This window comes from Astatotilapia calliptera, chromosome 5 (assembly GCF_900246225.1).
Source record: "Astatotilapia calliptera chromosome 5, fAstCal1.2, whole genome shotgun sequence".
Classification (NCBI taxonomy): domain Eukaryota; kingdom Metazoa; phylum Chordata; class Actinopteri; order Cichliformes; family Cichlidae; genus Astatotilapia; species Astatotilapia calliptera.
The window spans coordinates 18,468,075-18,486,142 of NC_039306.1; the positions used below are offsets into that span (position 1 = coordinate 18,468,075).

General features: G+C 40.2%; 1 protein-coding gene across 5 annotated transcripts in view; it reads right to left on the reverse strand.

The window, feature by feature from the left end:
- Window positions 1-11,779: 11,779 nt before the first annotated feature.
- poc1a (POC1 centriolar protein A) overlaps window positions 11,780-18,068 on the reverse strand; it is a 69,366-nt gene continuing 63,077 nt past the window's right edge. For all 5 annotated transcript variants that reach the window (XM_026167736.1, XM_026167733.1, XM_026167735.1 and 2 more), the window contains one exon: window positions 11,780-12,703. In XM_026167736.1, coding sequence (XP_026023521.1) covers window positions 12,593-12,703 — 111 coding nt within the window. In that variant the 3' untranslated portion in view covers window positions 11,780-12,592. The remainder of the gene's footprint in view (window positions 12,704-18,068) is intronic.

Below are 18,068 nucleotides of genomic sequence, written 5' to 3' on the forward strand. Positions count from 1 at the left end.
CAAAGATGAATCTTATTCTGTGACAAATCTCAAAGAGGTGAAGTGTTATCTTAGCTGAAATTCACAGAAGAAGAAAGGAAGGCAATGTTTTGCATTTCTCACAAACTGCTCACACAGCGACTCATCTTCTATTTCTGAAAATTAAAATTCAGTTTGGTCAGAAACTGGGATCCATCTTCAATGCGTTTTTACTGGCTGTTTGCCTCAGACTACCGTGTGTCTCCAAATGACACTTCACCAGTGTCATCGTAACTTCCACCAAGAGACCTGCAGCTTAGACGCCGTGTGCACAAATGTTCAAAAATTGTTTTTAATTCAACATTAAAAATGAGATAATAAACACAATAGCTGCGAGGAGAATTCAAATCACAGTTTAACGTTAATACATTTCGAAGGCAAAAGGGCAGAGAAAATAATGCTAATTGGATATGTGAGGTTCGTTTGGGCTTTTGTAAACAAGAAAAATGTTAAAATGATCATTTTCAAAGCAGAAAATATTCTCATAAACTGGGAAATTACTCTGGACTCTATTCAGCGGCCAGAAAAGTAAGTGTAACAGTCAGAGATATATGTTCTCAGATCTGAACTGCATTTACTTATTAAGAAAAAATGTAATTCATCCTCATTATAAAGGATTTGTAGTGCTTCCCAGATAAAATCAGCTACTTTTTTCTTTTTCCTGAGGCTGCACACAAAACTTTATGATTGACTTCTCCCTCTTTGTTCCTACAGACACCGAACACATCAACTTGGCCATAAGACGTGGGTTTTGTTTCTGTTCGAGGTCTCTTTAAGGCCGACTGTGGTTTAAACCCACTCACCTCAGTGATGGAGTGAGGTGGCCACCCCTCTCCCATGCTAGCAGTGGCATTTCCTCTGCTGTTTCCTCACCCCCCACCAAACACACAGGTTGTCTACAGATAAAAACAGGCCTGGAAAATGTATTAAGGAGTCGTATCTGTCTCTGATCAGTCACTCTGTACTTTGGTGCTACACAGTAATCAAATCTATACCGGCACTGTGATTGGAATAGTTAATCATTACTGGTTTATAGATTTTAAGTTCGGTTTTCAGGAGGAAATGAAAAGCATACACAATACAGGCAGATAGAGTTAGTTAGACACAAAACTGACAAGACTACCTTATGTAATGTTTTATGTACTGTGGAAGTGGATTGTACCCTTTGATAATAATGTGCCAGCAGCTTGATGGTAATTGCATTTCGAGCAATAAACCTATTTGTGTAAGTATACAGTTACAAAACCAGGAAGATAATTTATTTTTAGGTGCATCTACGAGAAGACAAGAACACTAATGTAGGTTAGTTTACAGAAATATCAGCTTGATGTCTCTGCAGATTGCCGTCTTGTGTTGAGGAAAACGTCTGAGTTTGTTATGTTTCATTTGTGGGAAAAAGGAAATATGAAACACTTTTCAGGAGAAAAAGTAAATAAATAAAAAAGTCATTAAAAAGAATATAAAATCTGATGCACTACATGTCCACTTATCACTTTCATTTGTTCACAGATTTGCATGTAGCCTCTTTATGACTCTGTCACACTAGAGTAAAAATCAGGCAACAGCTTCGGTGGTTGCTCACAGACTGCACTGAATTTTTTATTTTTGCTGTCATTTTTTAAGTAGCTGCGATGACCAACTGGTCAACTGGTACGAAACCATCAACTTCTTGACAAAGACTTTGGATTGTGAGGCGACTGCACAGGTCGTCCTGTGGGAGGCAACCTGTCTCCAAACAATTGCGGTTGGACTCGGACTGACTTCAACCACTCTGGGACAGATCGGCAAAGGTTTACAAATAGCTGCCATCTAATATACAAACACAGAGGCGTTGCACTCATTTTGAATCACTCTGTGTTGATGAGCGCAACTCGTCTACAACACGTGTCTTCGCAACAGGTCAGTATTTGTGGAGGAATTTCTGAATTTTTATTTCAGATCTGTGAGATGTTATTTGAATTTTAGTTTAATGTGAATGTCTGCACATGTAGATGTCCGGAGACTTTTGTCAGTTTAATCCAATAAATTGCCACGTTATCACAATGGATTGCTTGGAATTGTCATTTGACCCCATTCAATTGCTAACTGACAGCAGGCTCACTTCATCTTGTTGCTGTTTTATCACTGACTTGATGCACCAAAGTTGTCTAGAAGATGGCAACTGGCTGTGAGGATTATTTCATATGAAGACTCGTCACATAATATCATCACGTTTAGTACATCTTCAGCACACAGGAATTTAATAGTGTTTAGCACCATCTCCTCATAGCAAGAAGACTTAAACTTTGCTGATGCTTTTCTCTGTGAAGTTTTCATGTTGTGTCTTACTAAAGACATTTTAAGGTTGATTGGTAATTCGAAATTGCCAGGGATATGAGATAAAGGTTTAAAAGTGTATAGAATAAAGATATATCAACACATGCATTAATATGTACTACTCAAATGCTTTAAGCAGTCAGTAAGACTAGAAATGTTCTTACACGGCTCAAAATTACCACCTGATTTATGAAACGCGCACACCTGCCAGTTCTGTTTTAACACCACACACAATAGTGGATTAGGCTTACTGTAAACCCAAAGGCTCATGCTCGCTGTCTGCACGTCTGTCACATTATCATTCTTCTAAGGAAACAAGCTTATCTAGAAGTGAAGTGGAGAAAGTCATGATGGTTTCTGTAAGAGAAAAGCTTGCATCACAAAGGCAAAAACAATAATAAAAAAGCAGAAGAAAGTCTGACTGAAGAAATCGAAACAATAGTGTCTGAGGAGGAAGCCAGAAAAAAGCACAGCTTTCCTAAGTGTTTCTATTTGAGTTGATGTAAAAACCAAGGCAATTAGAAAGAACAGAAACCTGAGAAACATGGAGCATGTTCCCTCGCTGCTGATCTGTTGGTCATGTATCCACGATGCAAATCTCTTGTTCCACCGCATCCCAAAAGTGCTTTACTGATCTGATCTGGTGATTGTGGAGGCTATAAGAGTCAGGGCGGTGAACTCATTGTGATGTTTAAAAACCATTTTGGGCCCAAAGTATGACCATTGGGAATGACCATTTTACCACTACCAGCCTGATTACGCAAGTCAGGATGGAGCCATGCTTTCATGTCAGTTATGCCGAAACCCTACCAACAGAATTAAACAAATCGAGGCTCATTAGTCAAAGTTCAAAAGTGTGAGTAAGCTTTCTAACACAGTCAAGCCTGTGTAGTAAATGTTTGCATTCAGCTTTTGTGAATGGAGCCCACTAAATTTTTTGTTTACAGCATTTTATTTGAAGTTGAAAGATAAATTTATTGGACTGCATATTGACAGACATACAGCCGTTAAACCTTTGCACAGTATGCTTTTTGCCACAACAAATTATTTGCATAGAATTTTTAAGGAGTAGTTTTCACAGTAAGGTGGGAAATCTTGTGGGCTGACTCAAAAACTCTTCACTAGAGCTGATGGTTTGCTTGCTTCAGAAAAATGAATGGCCTACAAACCTTTCAGGAGTAAACACACATTTTGACCATCAAAGAGTTAACAGGAGAAATCCATCCGTAAACTGAGTCACCCAACCAGTCCTCAAAATCACACTGCTGCTCTCGCAGTTTGGATCAGTTCCAGAAAACACACTGGTTTTGTTCCCAGTTTGAGTATTTAATAAATCATTGAGCCAACACGACAAAAGCAACAATGAACCTTTTTATTTTAACATTTACATCTTTTTAACCTTGTTCTGTAACCCTGCCTACTGTATCTAATCACAGAGCAAACACACTATACCTACATAGGCAAGATTGTAAAAGCCGATGAGCGAGTGAGCGGTGACTCATTGTATGTTAACTCAGTCCACACTTCCCTGTCTCGCTCTCGTTTGCACACACACCTTCAACCTCACCCCATTATATCACTCTGACAGCTCAGAGGCAGAGCTATAAAGACAGATGGTCAAAGGTGACCAAGTGACACCCTAACGATCTGTTCCACAGTTTCACTTTTCTCCTCTCTGTTAAAGCTCAGTGTGCTCCAAGCGAAAGGAGTTGACAGAACACAAACACAAGATTCATTTGAGTAATTTTAAGAATATATAAATGATTTCATAACTAAAACTGTTATATAAATACTATTAAAAGTTAGCTTTATGGGTTTACCTCATAATAATAAATAAATAAAATGGATCTCCAGTTCAAGAAATTCACTTGAAGGGCATTCAGAAATCATAACACTGACTTTATAGCGTGAAATAATGACATAAATTTGAATCACACTTTGGCTGCTACCATCACGTCACCTAAGGTTAAACAGGTCACTGCTGTATGTCAAGATAACTTCACATTAGCACTAAAGTGGAATATTGTTAGTAGTGGAACGGAATATAAGCATTGAAACAGTTCAGCTCTTTGAATGCATGAGAATAGAAGTGGGTAGAATCCAGGTTTTTTTTTTTAGGAGTTTGCTTAAAGTTTCTTATTAGTTTGTCATGAACACATAAGATAATATGTAATCTGAGCTCACGTTACAAAAGAATTTCATTTAGACTAAGTTCATCACTTTTGATGTGAGGTTTGCATTTTGAACACCTGTACCTCGTGGCAGTGTTTCTGAGAAATGCTGTGTGCAGTTTAAATATTCTTCATTAGTGTGCATATAGCCTTCGTTTGGCTTCAAAACCACCTCAATTCTTCATGGCACCAATTCAACAAGGTGCAGGATACACCCCTCGTGACTTTTGGTTCATATTGGCATGATAACTTTACACAGTTGCTGCAGATCTGTTGGCTGCATATCCACAATGCAAATCTCAAAGCAGTTTGTGAGATACTCAGACTAGCCTGTCTTAGCTTAGCTTGAACCTAAGCAGGTTATCTTGACCATGCCTACATATCTAAATGCCATAGTTACTACCATGTGATTGGTCGATCACATGGTGTAAGTACAAGAGAAACAAAAAACAGTTCTGAAAAGTTAGTCTAGACTATTTTCAGCTATTGTTTTTACAGTGGTGTGAAAAAGTGTTTGCCACGCAGACCATTTTTCTCTTTCTTATGGTGAAGTCATGAACACTGACCTTAACTGAGGTAAGTGAGGTCTGCAGTTCTTGGGATGTTGTCCTGGGTTCCTTTGTGACCTCTTGGAAGTGTCACATCTGCTCCTGAAGTAATTTTGGTCGGCCGGCGACTCCTGGGAAGGTTCACCGCTGTTCCCTGTTTTAGCCATTTGCGCATAATGGCTCTCAGCATGGCTGACTGGAGTCCCACAGCTTTAGAAATGGTTTTTCCAGACTGAGAGATCCTAATTACTTTATTTCTCATTTGTTCAACTCATGTTCCATCACACTAAATTGTCAAATTGTAACAACAGACTTGTAGAAAGTGTCATCTTCTTTTATTAATGCTCCTTCACTTTTATTTATTTTGACAACAAAATAATGAGTACATAAAAACCTTATTACTGCAGTATCAACTGAAAAACAATAGTGGTGAATAAGGTCATGTCTCTTGTATTCTGTCAGGGATTTAGGGGAATTTAATGTTGTGCATAATGAAACTGAAGAAAGAATTACGTACTTTGGAAGTCATCAGAAACTTTTCTGCAATGTTTCTGGTGATTGGCTTTCTTAAATTATGGGTGTGTGTCAGCACAGTCGACCTTTAGAGATTCAGGTGAGCTTAAGGTGAGGCAAGGCTTTGAGAAAGGGGTGGTGTTTTCTGACTTATCACTAGGTTTGCTTTATGGGTTGGCCCGATGTAAAGTAGGCCATTAATTTTAAACTCAGTCTTAACACAAAGTGTAACGTGTGCAAGCTGGTTTTATTTGTGTCACCTCGGCAGTACCAATGTCTGATTTAGAGCTAACCTTTGGAGCATTTACAGGTTGTAATACATAGATGGAAGCTTCGTGTTCTAACGCTTTTCTCAAAACTGAGGCAACATGAACTACTACTGCATATATTTAGCAAATCTAAATTATAGATGTGTATAGAATGGAAATCTTTGCTGAGCGGCAGATGAGAATACATTTTTTGTTTGCTGAAATGAATCCAGATATAAACTGATGATAAGAGGGCAGCTGGAAATGCTTTTTAGATGAACTGCAGCGTCTTTTTCAGACTGCCCAAAAAGCCTGGTTGGTCAACAAAATTAAAAACCTTTCTTGTTAGTGGAAGAAGAAGAACAAAAAATTAACGTAGCTCCCGCCATCCCTTCAATCCCTTTGGGAATGAATGGAAAAGATGGTTTTGGAGCAAAAGCTGAGGCGTGGGCTGGAAGAGCAGAGCGCCAAACCTCAGCCACCGCCGTCAAGCACGGCTCAGTCTCAGAGGGAAAGAAGTGGGAGGCAGTGAGGGGAGTGAAAGCAGAGGTAAAGGAGGGGTGAAGCAGGAAATGAGGCACAGGGGATTTTTTTTTTTTTTTAACAGCCACGGCAGGATTAAGGCTCTATTTGTCAAGTTACTTTGCGTGAAAAATTATTTATTGCATACTGCCCTAATTATTATCCAAGTTCCTAAGTTAATAAAAAAGCACTAATCTCTGCAGATAAAAATGGTTTGTCAGCGTGTTATGAACTGTATGTTCATCGACTATGACAACACAATCAACATATGAAAACAAGCCTGATCAAAGTAAACTTTCAGACTTTTGTACATTTCAGAATAAACTTGTTAAGAGGCAAACTGTTCACCCAAATCTTTCAGCTGGAATCATCACAGGTTTAAAGGAGACCAGTCAGTGAGGAATTAGATGGTTTTAACAACCCCAAAGCTATGAAAAGGGAGCCCATTCTCCTTTTCATTATTTTCATTCATATACAGAAAGCTGCAGTGAAATGTCTCAAAATAAGAAGGGCACACATGAGTAATCTCAAATCACTCAAAGATGTCAACTCTTCTCGTACGTCAAGAGACAAGGGCCGGCTCACTGCTTTTGCATAGCACTGTATGGATTGTTACAATGGTGGAAGCTAATATTAAACATGGCCACAGTTTAAATCATGTCAGCATATGTACAATCAGTGTTGGTTGCAACCACTGTTTGCTAGGAAAACGTGTATTCCTCAACTTACCGGCAGTGGTTCTTTGACGTTTTCCGCCGTTGCTGGGTGAAATCATTGCATGAAAGCTGAAAAGCACCAAAAGCCTCCTAGCAATGTCTTCGATTGCTAGCAGACTGTCATGGTTGTCAGTAGGTTTTCATGTTTGTCAACAAATACTTGCCAACTACTAGCCCAGAGGTAGGAAAATGCGGGAAAAGTGCAACACAAGCAGGAAGCTGGTTTGCAAGTAAAAATTGTGCCTCCATCCTGCAGCCAACATGAGGGGCAAGCTTTACTCTGAGTACAAACAGTCTCCATTTGGAATTTTCTTAGTTTTAGACGATTGAGATGATTGAGACTCATTTCCAGTTATTGCAAATACTTGACTGCAGTTCTTGATGCTTAAGTTGCGATCAAGAACTGGAAGCTACTAGGTTTAGCAAGGGATAACCTTTTTTTAAAACAAAGGTCAAGCTAGGTGTGGATAACTTTTTTCGCTTATTAAATAAAATCATAATTTGAAAACTGCATTTCATAATTATTCGGCTTATCTTTGAATAATATTAAAATTAGTTTGATGATCTGAAACATGCAATAACAAATTAGCAAAGGGGGATAATACGTTTTCACAGCACTATATGTCTGCAGCAATTGTTAGAGAACAAAGCAATCACAAGGAAGTTTTTGCCAACCAGTTGGGGAAATACACATTTTTCCATAGTGATAGGTGGTTGCCAGGGAGTCACTGATTGTCTGTAGACCTGAATGACTTTGACTTGAGCAATCATTTTCCCAGCAATTGCCATCAGCCTCCAGCAACTACCTGATTATACCAATTGGGGAATGCACGTTTGTTTCCCTATTGCTGGCTAGTTGTGAGATGGTTGCAGACCACTGTGTCACAGCTTGAGTGACTCCGGCCTTTTTCACGCTTTCGTACATTGTCACCATGGTTGTTACATGTCTAAAACGGCAGACAAGTTGACATCACACAATTAGTGGTCATGTGTACAGAAGCCCTGCCCATCTGCTGTTCAAACCTCGTCTTTCAAACCAAACTAGAGAAAGCTGGCTTAGAGAAGTGATCTAAAACTGTTAAGTAAGGCTTAGTTTGAACTGTGGCTCATGTATATCTACTCTGGTAGAAATAACAGCTTTCCTTTAACAATTTTCTCTTTTATCCACATACAACCGATAAAAAAAGAATTTATGGACAAAATTCTAGAAAGAATAAACAGCGCATCCTTTCAGATTATCAAAATATTTATAGTGTTACATTTAAATAAAATTTTTTTGAATGTCTGACTTTCATTTTCAGATGATTGAGAAACAGATAGAGACAGTTACTACAAATCTAATCTAAGGAAAAGGAAAAACAGCAATTCTATAATCACAAAAGCACTTCTGATAAATGTACTAATCATCGTTTCTCCAAGGAAACAGGTAGCAGAGGTGGGAAATCACCTCTCTTGGAAGAGAAACTTTCCCAAACTGTAGATCTGTACTGTGTATTCCCCTAAAAAACAGAACTATAATGTTTTTGTTTTTTTTTTAAATAAAGGCCGGCAATACATAGAATAAGTGATGTTTCTGAAACTAGCAGAGTGCTGAACAAATTTATTAGACGACCAACCAATGTACCACTTTGGTACTTAAAAAATGTTTTTTTATGTTTCTGTAATGGTTAATCCACAACTATTACAAGCTCCAAAAAGTATATTTTGAATGTTGAAACATAATTACTGCTGTTATCCATAAACTTCCAAAGTTACGGTTTTACAAAAAAGAAAATTACAGTGGAACCCCGGCTTACGAAGACCCCATGTAACGAAAAATTCAAGTTACGAAGGCACTTAACGGCAATATTTTTGCCCGTGGTACAACAAAATGCCAGTGTAACGAAATCCGTTTGCGAAATGCATTTCGCTGTTCCACGTGAAAGACGTATTGTTGTTGCAGTGTGCTATTTCGTGTGCTTTTCGTTTGCAATTAGCCTATCGTTCATTCATAATGGGGCCGGCATAAGGCATAAATATTAGCGAGTTTAAAAAATTGTTAAAATATCATTGCACAGTGTACGTACGTACATTAATTAACGTAAATGTAAGTTTAGTTTTAATGTTTAGAATTAAATTCCATAATGTTATGTACATGTACACGTATGTATGTATGCATGCCTATGTATGCTTTCTTCAGCCTCCACCAAGAACTTCGTTTTCAGCCAGCATCGCCTCGCTCAAAAGGCGATGGAAAAAGGTGCTTTGAGTTACTTAAAATTTTGACTTACGAAAGACCCTCTGGAACTAATTAATTTCGTAAGTCGGGGTTCCACTGTATTATTTTTTGATCAAGAAGCAAAATTACAGTTATTTACTTGTATTCCCGAACAGAGTGTTTGAATGTTGTGCTTGATCAATTTCCAAATCCCCAGAGAAGTCCAGTGTGCCGGCTCAAATCTTGGGCAATAGAAATGTGAATTTTGTTCTTTATTTCCAGAATTAAAAAAACAACATGATTTCCAGCTTTAAACTGATTTTTGAAGTTTTTTTTTTTGCTTTAAGTGGCCTAAGAAAATATCATAAATAAAATAAAAATACATTTCCTAAGCGCTGTAAGTAATCCCAATAAAAAAAAATGAAATAAAAGTATATGGTATAAAAACAGTGGAAACTTTAACCTCCAAAACACATCCAGTCTTAAAATAAGTCAAATGTGGTTAGCATCTCTGCTCTTTGTTCTTGAAGCTTATTTAAGTGTATTAACGGTTTATGATGTCAGTGAGAGTGGTCTTACTTTCAGTCGAGGGGTTCTGTCTCAGCTTTAAACACTGTGGTAACCCATTTATCAGAAAAGGGCTGATCACTGATTCAATCGCTGCTTCAAAGTGGGGCATAATTAGGTTGCAGTCAAATTACAGGCATTTTACACTGTCTGACATACTACACAACCCCTTTGATGTAATATTTTTGTAGATTTTCTTTTTTTTAGCAATCCAGGTTAGAAAGAAATAAAGAAAGCTTTGTTATTAGGTTATACATCTTTGGAAAATATCAACTGCTTTTTTAAGGTTTCTTTTATAAATTAGAAACTGTAATGTTTGTTTTTACCAAGCATTTCGATATTATTCTGTGAACCCCCTGCATGTGTCTCACTGGGCTGGTAAAAATGTACAATGCACCTAATTCCCTGGAAGCTTTTGCACATTACACAACCTATAGTTTCCAGAATGCTGGGCTCTTCTGTGTTATTTTACTTCCTCACATCTGTTCTGAGTATTTTAGATCCTCAGACAACCTCTCTTTTATTTCCTGGAACTACAAACCTCCAGTTCCCCATCAGCTCATTAAGCAGTGACCACTATGCTGGGGAAATGACTATTTCAATGTTTAGGATACATGCAACATATTGTAGTTCTAAGAATACCAAATGGTTTTAGATAGTTTGCATAATTTGTGTGGCGGGAAATTCTCCACCTGCTCCAAGAGGGCAGAGACATTTGGCAGTCTGAGCCCATTGGTTATCATTTCTACATCATAAATCTGTCAGAATATAATGCGATGTTTGAGGAAAAAGAAAGCCTCGAGGAACAGGACAATGTAAAGACGTGACACGCTGAACTAGTAAAGCACTAAAACACACACTGACACATACACACAAAGAGCGGCGGCAACCACAGCACACCAGGAAAAACATATCCAGATGTTCTCCTCATAGGCTCACCAACCCCCTCCCACACACACACACACACACACACACACACACACACACACACACACACACTGAAGCATAGCAGTTATTGAACCCACTCTTTCAGCCCCTCCTCTCTCGCACTGGTGCTCCTGGCAGGCTGTCTGGTTGAGGCCCATAGTAAAGGGAGTTGTTTTCTCTGGCTGGAGTGTCTCTCTGAGAGTGCGTATGTCTGAGCATGTGTGTGTGTGCATATATATGTGTGTCCCCGGGCCCCAGACAGGAAGGAAGAGAGTGGGCCCGGCATTGCAGCTCCAGAATTCCGGTTTTGTTTTTCTTCTTTTTCCATTAGTGCAGAGCCCGAGCCGGGTCTTAAAGAAACAGGCATTAATATTTTCCCTTCTCAATGGCACAGCCATGAGTCCTCCACAACGACCTCGAGATGACTCATTACTGTATATAATCATATTTCCAGTTTGTTGAATTAAAAAAAAAAAACCCAAAACACACACACAAAAAACAAAACAAAAAAAACCATGGATCTGTTCTTTGAAAAATCACAGTGTGCGTCTAAGCGCAGCCTCGGGCACATTTTCAATGAAGCATCTAAAAATAAAAATACTGATCCAGCATCAGCGCTCAGGTTACATAAAATACTCGGGGGGGAACCGAAGAATTTTGGACACAAGCGGGGAAGGAGCATTCACCCCCATACTTTAAAAAAAATTAATCATCGCTCAAACTGTGGTAAAGAACGGGTTGAAAATTACTCGCCATGAGCAATGGATGACACCGCTCACAGCTCATGATCCTCACATTTCTGCTCAGCACAACAAAGACAGGGAAGTCATGACTTCTCTGGCAGTAACTTTAGCTCTCCCAACGAGAAAATGACCAGTCTCTTAGTAATAGCCTGTTACATTTTTTTTCTACAAAGCTATAAAAATGGTACTCATTATAACGAAAAGGGAACCAGAAATATTTCATCACCTAACTTTGGCTTTCACGCCACACTTGAGAAGTGAAAACATTTATTAAAAGTCTGTTTTCAGTGGATAAAAGTTTTATTGACAGAACAAAAAGAACCAATGTAAAAAGCAGCATTACTTTAACATAAAATATGAGGTCTGGCATCATTTATAGTCACCATGAAAATCAACAACCTGTTATCTTTCAGTACTTGCTGGAGGCACTAAAGAATGGTAATTTCAGTAAAAAAAAACAAAAAACAAAACCTATCACCAGATGCATTGTGTAATTAAAATAGAAATAGTAATAAAAATGGCCTCAAGCTTGTCAGCTGGAAACATTCTCTCACCTTAAACTAAATAAAGGCACTGTGGGGGCTCTGTAAACGTTACCAGAGAACAAACGTCTTGAGTAACTGTCTTAACGCAACAGGATCATTGAGCCACATCCTTCCTTTCAAAAATGACAAATATGACTGATGGTTACACAAATATGCACTTTTCGGTGAAAAAAACCCCCCCAGTGGCTAATGGCCTCCTGCACAATGTAGACTGGGTAAAAACATACACACTGTGCACAAGTGTCAACACCTGTACAGGCAGCCATTACGCTCAATCGCACACAGTGTGTCACAGCGGTAAAGTGGGGTCTTTTTGTCAGCAGGAAAGCGACTGCATGCTCAGCACTGCTGTACTGAAACTTTTCTAATATTCAACTCCTTCACTTCTCATATCTCTTTTCAACACAGCCAGACACAGTACATCAGCGGGAAGGCTCAGTGTGCATTTAAGGTTCAGTCCTTGCTTTCAGTGTGATCAAATGGCAACGGTGTATGGTGTTGATGCAACCACACTTCCCCCCTCCAACAACACAGATCAATGTGTCTCTGGTACCACTAACGTTAAGCCTCCTCGCTTCTCTGGAGATGTAGACCGATTTCCATTTGGTTCTCCAAACACTCCTTGAGCTTATCCTCCGTCAGCGTCAGCCGCTGCTCCAAGATCGAAACCGTCTGGAGGAAGAAGAGAAGACAGGAGAGGATAGGAACAAGACAAAGAAAGGAGGAAGGAGATGTATAAGAGAGAAAGAGCATGTCAGAGAGGGCTGCACAGCATCAGCCTGACAGTAATGACTATATAATGGTTGTGTTTGTGTGTGTTTGAGACAGATGTTGGGCGAGCAAAACAATCCAGCTGATTATCGTAGCAAAATCTGCTGCACGAACTGAAAACACTACAGTCTCTGTGTCTGGCACGCACTCTCTCTTGTTCTCTCTCTCACACGGTTGCATAAACACACTTACTCACACAGAGAGTACAAGAAACTAGCTTTCCGATTCAGGACGGGAATGTGTGGGCAGTGAGATCACAGTGCGACATACTTTTCTTTTGACCACCCTCCAACAGTGGCAGTAATTGTGGCGTATTTGTTCCCGTACATTCGAGCGCAGTGTCATCCGAGCCCATTTATGAGAGGGGCCACCAGGTGTAATTTCCAGAGGTGTCACCATTAAAATGAAGACACTGCTCAGCATGGGTGCGACTGACAATGTCGGAGGTTTTGTGTTAATGTGAGAACTCACATTAGACATTATGAACTTCATATCGGCTTCTGATATAAATGATGAAACGCTTAATTCTACTTTTTAAAAGTTTTTATATGACAAAAAACCCCAACTTCCAACAGCAGTCAGTAACAGCCTCAAAACTGCAATTCCAAAAAACCAACAAAAAATATGGATAAAAGACCCTCGGGGGAGTTATGAAACAGCAAGTCTGCTCGTCTACATGATCAGGCAAGAGTGAAACAACAAAATATTCGAAGGAAACCGGCATTTTTATCTCATCAGTGGCCACTGATGTTACTGAACCTGTTCTAAAAATTCTCAAGTGTAACATAGCTGCATGCACCAAAGAGGGGTCCAAGTGATTCAGCAGGGCTCAGTCGCCATGGCAACTTAATCTGGTCATGTTAAAAGCGTGACTTTGTGGACTGAAAGAACAAACATGTTTTTGCTTATTGTAGCACCTCCCAGTGGTCAAATTACTTTTTTTTTTTTGGTATAATCTAATTATTTGGTTTGGTGTCAAAATAAATGACACAGTTGCTAAGATATGACCTCATTTCCTGTTTGGCAGCATTGCCGGAAAGAAGTTCAATCAGCTGTAAAATCGATTTGATCATCTAAAATCCACCTGAAAACTTGGCTGAAGAGTAAGGATGACAAATTTGGAAACCCTGTGGGTACACAGGCAGCTTTTCTAAAGTACAGACACACAGTCAGTGTACAACAAACAGGCTTAAAGCAGCAACATTGCCTGAAGAGATCTGACTGTACTCAACACAGAACTGAAAGAAACTAAAGATCAATAGCTGATGTCTTTGCTGTTCTCTCTGTGTGTGTGTGTGTGTGTGTGTGTGTGTGTGTGTGTGTGTGTGTGTGTGTGTGTGTGTGTGTGTCAGTGTGATTTTTCAGTGCACTGTTGTCTTTTCTTCATAGCTTCGCAAAATATATGTGAGGTCACTTTTACATTTCTAAAATTGTTTGTTCAGATATACATAAGTGGGACTTCCGGTGTCATGGTGGCGAGAGTAGCAGCATAAACAGGAGCTCCTGCATCGATAGCTAAAATAATCCGCAATTCAAGAATATAATTCATTAAAAGCGACTTCCCCTTTAAGAATAATGAGCGGAGATAAAAATAAGAAGGGACGAGCCCCAGGCCGAAGCTTAGAAACGCGACTTGAGAGTAAGACATATGAAACACGCTCCGAGCAAGAGGGCGAGAAGATGGCGGCGGAGGCCGCAACATCAGCGCTAGGCCCCCTCAGACAAGTGGTGAGTGAAGTAGTGGCGGAGGGCATGCAAGACCTTAAGGCAGAGATGAAGAAGGAGCTATCGCTCGTGAGAACAAGTTTGAAAGAGGACATGAAAGCCCAAATGAGCGAGTTAACACACGAGATAAATCAACAGGTTACCGCCGCCACAAGCAGGATCGAGGAGGTGGGGAAACGTCTGGAAGAAATGGAAAGAAACATGGTAGGGAAGGAGAAATGGGACATTGGAGTGAGGGATGCCATTGTTCAGCTGCTGGATAACCAGAGGCAGCTCCAAGAGAAGGTTACGGATTTGGAGGGGCGCTCACGCCGTAATAACATACGGATATATGGCATCCCTGAGAACATAGAAGGCACCTCCATGCTAAGGTATGTGGAAAGCATGATGATATCGGAGTTGGGGGACGGTGTGGACTTGGGCAGCGAGAAGAGCCTGGGGATAGAGAGAGCTCACCGGGCGCTGGGAGTGCAGCCGCCGCCGGGGGCGCCCCCTCGATCAACGGTGGTGCGCTTCTTAAAGTTCAATATTAAAGAACAAATCCTACGCGCTGCATGGAAGAAGCCTGTATATATAAAGGAGAAACGGATTTTCTTTGATCACGACTATGCCGAAAACATACAAATGAAGAGAAAAGAGTATGGCCCGGTTAAAAAAGTACTTAAAGAAAACGCCATCCGGTTCCAGACCCCGCTTGCTAAAATGCGGGTTCATTTTGACTCGGGAATGGTCCTATACAATAACGCGGAGGAAGCTGCGGCGGATCTAAGAAGACGCGGATACACGGTGGGACCGGTGGCCACAAGAAAGCCCAAAGGCGTTACGGCGGAGATGATCAGCAGTATCCTACCGACGAGCGTGGTTGGGCCGCGACGCGCCGGGGATACAGCTGATCTACGCGGGAGCGTACGGGAAAAGCTGAAGGTTTTCCAGCGCACGGAGGACGTCGGTACGGAGGAGTAACACCTGCGCCCCACCCGCCCCGTTTCGCTGTTAAGATGATCGTAAGACCAACGGAACAACAGGTGCGCCGGGCTGCTGATCAATACAGGGGGATATATGGTTGGATGGCCTCCTCCCCTGGCCGTGATGGAATATGGCACGTCGATATCCCTTTGATCATAGAGTGGTGAGGGGCCGATGCAGGTGACTCACGTGTTTTTTGTTTTTGTTTTTTAGTTTCCCTTTTTCTTTTAAAATAGGAAACGAGAGGGGCCCCACACTGTGGCATTTCCCCCAGACTGAGAGGAGAGAAAAAACCTCTCTTATGGAAGACCTGGTTTATTTGGTTAAGACAAGTTCTGTCTTTGTTCATGTGTGTTTATTATGTGTTCTGAGGGCTGGGAGTATTGGCATGTTGGTGCAGGAAAATAAGTTGGAAATATATAGAACATATGCAGTATTATAAGGTATTGTCTTTGAATGTAAATGGTATAAAGAATCCCATTAAGAGGAGTAAGATAGTTTCAAAGCTAAAAAGGGAAAAAATTGATATTGCATTTCTACAAGAAACGCATCTCTCAAAGGAAGAACATGAGAAGTGGAAGAGAATGGGATTCAAAAATATCTATTATGCCTCACATAGATCTGGCAAAAAAAGAGGAGTGGCCATTCTGATACCGAACAAGGTTGGTTTTGAGTTTACTGGAGAACATAAAGATAAAGAGGGAAGATTTGTGTTGGTGAAAGGGAAGATGGAACAGGAAGACGTCACGCTGTGTAATATATATGCACCCCCTGGTAGTAGTACAGGGTTCTTTAAGGAGATATTCAGTCTTATCGCCGCAGAAAGTGTTGGTACATGTATATGTGCAGGAGATTTTAATTTACTTCTCCATCCAAAATGGGATACAACTAACCGAGACCGGAGGGGAACTAAATTAGAGAAACAAGTAAAAACAATGTTGTCTGAGTTGGGGCTTATAGATATATGGAGATATTTACACAAACATGAACGCAAATTTACATTTTATTCAGCGAGACATGATATGTACTCGAGGATTGATTATTTCTTTACTTTTAGTAAAGATCTCCACAGAGTGAAGGATTGTATAATAGGACAAAGAGATTTATCTGATCATTCGGGACTAACTATGAAGATTGGGTTTAAAGCTAGCCCCAAAAACACCTTATGGAGGCTTAACACAGGTCTGTTAAATAATGACTTGTTTAAAAGAGAAATGGGACAGGAGTTAAAAACATATTTAGAACTCAATGACAATGGAACAGTTAATCCTACGATTTTATGGGATGCGGCTAAGGCATACCTTAGGGGTAAAATTATTGCAAAATGTGCAGTCCTAAAGAAGGTCAGAGCAAAAAAGCTGTCAGATTTGCAGGAAAATTTAGGAAAATTGGAACAATTGCACACTGTTACAAGGTGCCCCCAGGTATTGGAGCAGATGAGGCTGGTTAAACAAGAGATCCACAAAATTTTAAGTGAGGAACTTGAAAAAAAATTAAAATATAATAGACAACGGTGGTATGAGGCAGGACCCAAAGCTGCTAGGCTATTATCATGGAGACTCAGGAGGCAACAACAGGAGAACACTATTCATAAAGTTCGAAATTTAAGAACAAATAAGATAACTAATAAACTTGAAGAAATTCAGAGAGCATTTGAAGAATATTACACTGAGCTATACACACAACCGGACAAAGCAGATGAGCATAAGATTCAGAATTTCTTATCCAGCCTAGATCTACCGTTTATAGGTAAGCAGCAGAATGAAAAACTCGTCAGAGAAATATCAGCAGAAGAGATTAACATTGGGATCTCAAAACTCAAGACTTTTAAAGCCCCAGGATGTGATGGATTTCCACCAGAGTGGTATAGGCAGATGAGGGAACCCTTAATCCCGCTACTAAAGGCCTCTTTTAATTACTCTCTGAGTGGGGGGGCGCTCCCACCATCGTGGCGGGAGGCGTATATCTCTGTCATACCAAAAGCAGGGAAGGATAAAACTGACCCCAGAGGTTATAGACCTATTAGCGTGTTAAATATAGACTATAAACTATTTGCCGCGATTTTGGCTAGGAGGCTGAGTACATTGATGCCCACGCTGATAGAGGAGGATCAAACAGGCTTCATAGGTAACAGACAAACACACGATAATATCAGAAGGGCCATTCATATTATTGACCGGATACTTAAAGGGAAAACTGGAACAGTTCTCATTGGGCTTGATGCGGAAAAGGCATACGATACAGTCGGGTGGGAATTTCTGTTTCATGTGTTGAAGAGATTTGGGCTATGTGACAGGTTTATTCAGTGTATAAGAATGATTTATTTGTCTCCAACAGCGAGGATCAAAGTTAATGGAAGCCTCTCAAATCGGATAACGCTACGACGTGGCTGCAGGCAGGGCTGCCCGTTGAGCCCATTGCTCTTTAACCTTTTCATTGAGCCGTTGGCTCAATGTATCAGGGAAGATACGCGATTGGAGGGGGTTACAACGGGGAATGTGGAAAATAAAATTTGCTTGTATGCAGACGATGTGCTGGTAGCGCTAGGAAACCCGGAAGAGGGAATTCCTCTGCT